The sequence below is a fragment of the Thalia democratica genome, chromosome 3 (genome assembly GCF_965202585.1).
Source record: "Thalia democratica chromosome 3, ktThaDemo2.hap1.1, whole genome shotgun sequence".
NCBI lineage: Eukaryota > Metazoa > Chordata > Thaliacea > Salpida > Salpidae > Thalia > Thalia democratica.
Window position 1 is genome coordinate 78,697,267 of NC_139167.1, and position 7,227 is coordinate 78,704,493.

At 29.3% G+C, this 7,227-nt stretch overlaps 1 protein-coding gene across 1 annotated transcript in view; it reads left to right on the forward strand.

Moving 5' to 3' along the window:
- LOC145832580 (lactase/phlorizin hydrolase-like) overlaps positions 1 to 5,637 on the forward strand; it is a 63,755-nt gene extending 58,118 nt beyond the window's left edge. Inside the window, exons 10-18 of the mRNA XM_082939894.1 lie at positions 179 to 347; positions 744 to 979; positions 2,007 to 2,196; positions 2,701 to 2,949; positions 3,318 to 3,483; positions 3,852 to 3,939; positions 4,300 to 4,457; positions 4,823 to 4,987; positions 5,552 to 5,637. Coding sequence (XP_082796020.1) covers positions 179 to 347; positions 744 to 979; positions 2,007 to 2,196; positions 2,701 to 2,949; positions 3,318 to 3,483; positions 3,852 to 3,939; positions 4,300 to 4,457; positions 4,823 to 4,987; positions 5,552 to 5,637 — 1,507 coding nt within the window. The remainder of the gene's footprint in view (positions 1 to 178; positions 348 to 743; positions 980 to 2,006; positions 2,197 to 2,700; positions 2,950 to 3,317; positions 3,484 to 3,851; positions 3,940 to 4,299; positions 4,458 to 4,822; positions 4,988 to 5,551) is intronic.
- The last annotated feature ends 1,590 nt before the right edge of the window (positions 5,638 to 7,227 follow it).

Here is a 7,227-nt window from a genome sequence, read left to right on the forward strand (position 1 = left end):
ACTACAGTTTCAATTCATAAGCTTGTTTACCTACTTATCTAGGTGTTTTTTAATATGTTTACTTTTCTTTCTAGTTTATAAAAGCAATAAACTGTTGTCTTAATTCAATGTGCTCTCTTCTCTGCTTTATATGAAATAACTGTGTGAAAATTAACACATACGAAATTGTACGTAACAGGTTCAGCATATCGTGGCCTCGACTGATACCGAGCGGGACGTACAAAGACGAGTCTTCAGTGAACCAGGCGGGCGTCGATTACTACAACAGGCTCATCGACAGGCTGCTGGACATCAACGTGGAACCGATGGTCACCATCTACCACTGGGATCTTCCCAACGAAATACAAGTGAGTACATCAGTGTTTGTTGAAATAAGTTATGTGGTCACGTTTTTTGAGAAAATTTTAAAGAAGCTTTTTAATTCGGTAAACTAGTTATAATTTTTAATGAGCAAACCTTATCTTAAACTTTTAAAGTTTGTGAGGCTAACTTTACATGTTAACTAGATGATTTTATTTTACCCCCTTGTTTATGCACCATAACTTTAATTAATATTATATAAAACATATATATTAAAATGATTTATTTTAAAAATTACTTTAAATTATAATTAGTTAAACTAAACTTGTTAAACAATATCAATTTAATAAATAAAAAATAAAAGTTTCACAAGACAGTCACTATAATCTTCAAAAACCTTAAACTTCTTTCATGACATTAATTCACAAAACCACTCCACTCAGACGGATATCGGAGGGTGGCCGGACGAGCGGATAATCGAGAAGTACGTTGCCTACGCCGACCTGTGCTTCCGGTTGTTCGGGGACCGGGTGAAAAGGTGGATAACCTTCAACGAGCCGTGGGTGTTCACCAGGCTGGGCTACGGGGAGGGGATACATTCCCCCAACTTGAGAATGTCCGGCGATTTCGACTACAAGGCCGGCCACAACGTCATCAGGGCCCACGTCATGGCTTACAGGTTGGTGTTTTATTATTTTGATTTTATATAATCTTAATAATTTTTCTGTAAAACTTAAAACACTTACTTTATTTCAAAGTTTTTCTGTCAGTATGATATGCACGCCATGGCTTACACTTACAGGTTGAGCATTTGGTTTAAATACTTTGCTAAAACTTTATATAGTTTAAATAAATTTTCTCTGTTATCTGACAACAGTTTTATTTATTTAAGATTTTCTTTTCAAACTGTTGGCTTACCGGTTGAACTTTGTTTGTAGTAACTTTATTTTTAGTTAAAGGTTGATTGAGTATTTGGTTTTTTTAAGTACTTTAGGATATTTCATATAGTTTAAATAAAGTTTACGTAATATCTGACATCAGTTTTATTTATTTAGAACTTTTTATTCAAGCTGTTATTTTATATCAATGTCTTTAAGTCAGTATAATATGCATGCTATGGCTTACAGGTTGAACTTTGTTTGTAGTATCTTTAATGTTAGATAAATCCCAATAGCATTCGAGGGTATCGGTTTAGTTTTTAAATTAGTTTAAGTGTTTGTTTCAATAATTTTAGTTCTAATTGTATTCAGCAAAAATAAATCCTAAAGAGCACAAAATTGTTAAGGCATTTTAGCTTTAAAAGTACTAACTAGTTATTAAGTTTCAATAAATTAATCCATACATATGCATATATTTATTATATTATATATATTATACTCAACTTATAAATATATGACACTCTTATAATCAAACAGATTTAACAAAGCATTTTAATAATAGCTATTAAACATATTGCAGAAATACCTAAATGATGAAAACATTTGTTTCAATTTTTTTTTACGTTGTCTGCTCGTTATTATCATTAAAAATTAAGTTCAACCCTAGCTTTATAAGATTAATAAAATTAGGCTTTATAAGTTTATGATCTGGTTTAAAATTTACAGTTAAAAAATATTTGACATGTGGAACATACTCACTTTAAAATAATTTTAACCTTTATGTAAATAAGATAACTTTACCCTTAAAACTACAATAACTTCAACCAGGTTGTACGTGGACAAGTACAAGTCGGAGCAGGGCGGCAAAGTCGGAATAACAATGAACTGCGACTGGACCGAACCAAGGAACCCCCACAAGCTTCAGGACCACGTTGCCAGGGACAACCTGCTGGATTTCTTCCTCGGGTGGTGGGCGAAACCCATCTTCGTCGACAGGGATTACCCCGATATTATGAAGGTGCATTGAGATATTGTTTTAATTCTCTACACATCAAGTAGCTTCAAAAAATAAATTTGATAACAAAAGTATGCTTTCTTTCTCTAATATTTGTTTAAGTGTAAGAGTTTATTAATGTTTTTTTTCGTTATTAAAAATTTGATATCCGATAAACTAAATTTATAAATATTGCTGTCTTTTAGTCAGTAAAATAAATATAGCACTTTTAACTATATTTACAATAACAGTATTTTCCCAGCTTTTACACTGTCAACTGTCATATTTTTATATACTAAAAGTCTTTACCAAATAGCAAGTTAAACCTAATTTCTCAGACATTGATGGTACTATTTATCAGTAAACTCAAAACCGTAGTTTTAATAACAATTATCATTAAATCGTTTTTTTTAAAGTGTCAAATTTCAAAATTGCTCAGAGAAATTATATTTAGTATTTCTTTGATAACTAGGAAAAAGTAATTTTTAGCAGTTTTTTTTTAAATTGATAACAAATTTTTTTTCCAAGACACTGATTGGTGAAAGATCGACGCAGCAGGGATTGTCGGAATCACGACTGCCCTCGTTCACCTCCGAAGAGAAGGACATGATAAGGGGATCTTCGGACTTCTTCGGTCTCAACCACTACACCACCAACCTCGCCTACAACACTTTCAAACCCGCCAGCGATGACGTGGTTGGTTACTATGACGACAGGGAGTGCGGCAACCAGAATGATTACACGTGGCCCACAGCTAAATCCGTTTGGTTATTCGAGGTAACTGTTTTTTTATGGAATTCATAGTAAATGATTTATATATGTAATAATTAATTAACTTATCTTATCTTTAAAAAAAGTACTGCATAAGTTATGATTTATAAAAAAATAAACAACCTTGATAGTTTGATTATTTAATGTTGTTTATATCTGTTTAAACAAACAACACATATACACTTCTGAATTTTATGGAAGTATGTAGACTCACACTAATTTCTAAAACACTTAGTCAACCATATGTAAATTTTTATTTAGTCCGATTTTAAAGATTATAAAACGAGAGAAATATAATTTTGTTTAAAGTTATACCCGAGAACTAAAACAATCAGACACTATTTAAGAACACGTCTTAAACAATATTCAAAAAGGTTCCGTGGGGAGTGAGACGGCTGCTGAACTACATCAAAGAAAAATACAACAACCCGGAAATTATAATCACCGAGAACGGAGTTTCTGAAGGGGGAGATTCCAATGAACTGGACGATTATTGGAGGAAGGAGTATTACGTCGGTTACCTCAATGAAGTTCTTAAAGGTTTGAAATAATTTCTTATTTAGGTATTGTATTAAAGTAAGTGTTGAAGGCTTTATGACAGCTTTTTTTTCATTTGTTTTAAGTATTTACCTTGTATTTAACTTGACAATTATTTATAACTATTTTGTTTATATTGTTCTAACTTAACGAATTGATGAGTTTCTTTACTTTGTTTATACAAAATATGCTATATTTTACTCTAGTTTGATTTATTTAAAGTTTAAACTCTGACTAGAATCATAATAGGTTTTAAAGAACTTTACAAAAATAAACAGTACTAACTACTTAAACTTTGTTTACGACCGAGAACATATAGAGTATAAGACTACTAAGAATCAACATATTAATTTATACTAATAAACAAACAGCAATAAATGAAGATGGTGTTAATGTAAAAGGATACACAGCTTGGTCTTTAATGGACAACTTTGAATGGCAATCTGGTTATGATGAAAGGTTTAAAGTTGTTACTTTTGTATCTATTTCTGTTTATATAAATAACAAATCTTTTTTTTAAAAACATATCTTGTCTAGAACATTTGTATTTTCGTAATATTATAGACTTAATAAATTAATTTGTGATTTTATATCGTTTTACAACTCGAAATGTTTATACTATCTACTTCTTAGCTCAGTTATAAAAAACTCGCTAAGCATTGTTAAATTAGTTGTTGCTTTTATAAAAAAGTAAAAACTTGGTGTTCTTTGTTCATCAAGTTTTTTATTACTTTATGTTTTTATTTTTCATTAATTTTAAATTGTTTATGCTATTTAAGCGTTGAACTAGTTTAATCAAAATCGATATTTCTTCCCAAGGTTCGGCATGCACTGGTTGAACTTCAGCGACCCTCAGCTGACGAGGGTGGCGAAACAATCGGTTGAATGTTACAAGCAGATTGTGAGGGAAAACAAATTTCCGTCGGGTGGCGTCGAAGAGCTGCAATATTGCGAAAGAAACGTCAACCTCGACCCTGGTAGGTTATTGACTTTATTCAAGCATAGCATGACTTTAAATAAACTTTATAACTAACTAAATAGCACGTTTTTGTACCCTTATAAATACAAACTTAAACGATTTATTTTTTCTTATTTTATTCTTTTAGTATTTTATGGGTAAATTCTTAATCAATTTTTAGTGCTAAACTTGATTTTTAAGAAGCCAAACTGATTTGTACGATTTAAATGATGCTTATGTTAGTGTATTTTTGGTAAAAACATGGTTAATGTGTAACGTAAATTTCTCAAACCACCTTTGAAACAAGAACTTCGAACATTTGAAAATGAAAAAGTGTTGTATGTAGATCAATAATCTTAAAATCATTTTAACCTTATTTTACAGTACTTCCTCCTGAGAAACCTAATGGTGGCGAGGTCGGTGAGGTGTTTTCAGTAAATTTCCTTGGCAACGAGCTTGATTCAGATTCAGCCCTGACCGCGTTGAACGCGTTGTTTGGTGTTTCTATTGCTCTCTTCTGCATGTTCATATTTGGATCCACTTATTCAGGTAATAGTTACTGAATTTATTTTAAAAATTTGTGATATAGTTTGATAATCGACAAATTGATTTCGTCAGAAGTACTTTATTAGAATATTGTCAATTATAAAAACGAACTAAGTTAGTCGTTATTATTTATTCAAGAGTTTTATGACATGTTGATACAATTTTAGTTGAAAAATTTGTTTGATAAAATATAAAATTTAATTGTAAGGTTTAAATGAAACATTTTTAACGTTAGACTCGTTTGAACAAAATCTTCAGATAACAGTTTACTGTTTTACACGTATAATATAAAAAAAAGAAAGTATAACTGTAAACTTTAATGACATAAGTTTTTTATGATGTTTTTATACGAAAGAAAAACAGTTTGTACTGACTAATAACAATTATTAAAATGTTATGTTAGTTTTCTTATTGTTGAACAAATTATATGTTACTTCAATTTAGTTTAGCAAGTTGATTTAGTGATTTATATATACAATGATTACTAGAAAATTTGAAATTGTGATGTTTTTTTTACTTATTAGATTTTTATAATTACTTATATGACTACAATTTGTTTACCTTTAGGATACAAAATAAAGAAAGCAAAAAAGTCAAAGAGGTACAGAGAAGATCTTCACGGTAAAGAAAACGTCAGTATGTCTGCTATTTGAAACCTTTATGACGTAATAATTCGCACAATTTCTTTTTGTTTATTCTCTTTATTTGTTTACTTTTTATTTTTGTTTTTATGTCTTTAATAAACTTGTTATAAATTTTAGCCTTTCTATTGTGATACATACAAAGACTTTTATATACAATATTTTGAATTAACATTGCATTTTACTAAGGAAGGGTAGCGTCGTTTCAGATGTGGTAAAAAATAGATCCTTGCGGGCCAAATCATTTTAACCTTATTCTATCTATATAACATTTATAATAATTTCATAACTATTTAGTCGAAAATTGCTCAAAGTTCTTATTTCTTTAACAAATGAGAAAAAGAATTGAACTTTTTAATAATTTATCAAGTGTAATTTTTGAGTTTCATTGAAACTGTACCGAGATCTTTCTTTTTGCTTTCCACATTAATCCTAGAATGTCTAGTGTAAGTATTAGAGTTAACATAGCCAGGTTTACACGTTCTCTGACTGCAGATTTACTTATTGCGGGCTGTGTCATCTGCAACTTTGTTAACATTTGCGGGCCTGTCATATATATTATGCAGTACTAGTTTAAAGCTTTAAACGAACAAGTTTGAAAAATGATAGCTTGTATAACATTTTTTACGTAAAAGTTGAAAGACTTTAGTTTTTGTTCAAATTATTGTTTAAATACTACATTTAGGGTTATTTAAATTAAATAAATAAAATACTGAGCTTAGTAAACTTTCACTAATATGACTAGTTTGAACATTAGAGTTATGTTTTTCAAACATATTTTCAAAGGTATTAAAAATTTACTTTTTACATTCTAAAATTAAGTATTGCTACAAAATCTAGAGATGCAATATTTAAACTTATCATTTAATATGAGATTACTTAGTAAATAACAAAAAGGTGATTAATTCTTTACTTCTTAAAAATTAGAAAGTAAAACAAAATAAATAGGATAAAATCTTAAATAGTCTTACTTTGTATATAAGATTCACTCAAGCTTTTTACATCTTTATTTTCATAACATTGTTGTCTATTTCTTTTCAGCATATTGATAAACTTGTTGATATTAGCATGATATGTACTTGCTTTAAAAAAAAAAAACTAATTCAGAAAATTTCTATCTATTTATTTTATATGTGTTTCTTTCAAAGACTCATAACTAAAATATTTGTATTTATTTTGTTGTTTTTTCACTGGCTTACTTGTCTAAAATCATAATTGTTTGAATAATAAAACCAGTGGTCGCCTTCTTTAGATATCATATCCATCAATAAATAAACAAGTTTCAGCACTCTTTGATAGAAATCAGATTTTAATATCATCAAAAAAAAGTATAGTTATTTAAAACGTTTACATTCAGTATTAAAATAATATTTTTAATCTAAGTGCGTACTTAACGCAAATGCGTACCTCTTAGTGTCCTTATCGATGTGCGTAGTGTAGTTGGTAAACAAGTAAAGAGTATAAGATAGAAGTTAAGTAATGGTTTAAACAAGTAAATGTTATGAAAGAAGGTAGAAACATTTTTGACTCTCTTGAGGTAGCTTAATACAAGTTTTTAAACACCAACATTTGAGCATCATACGCGTATGCATAGTATTACAC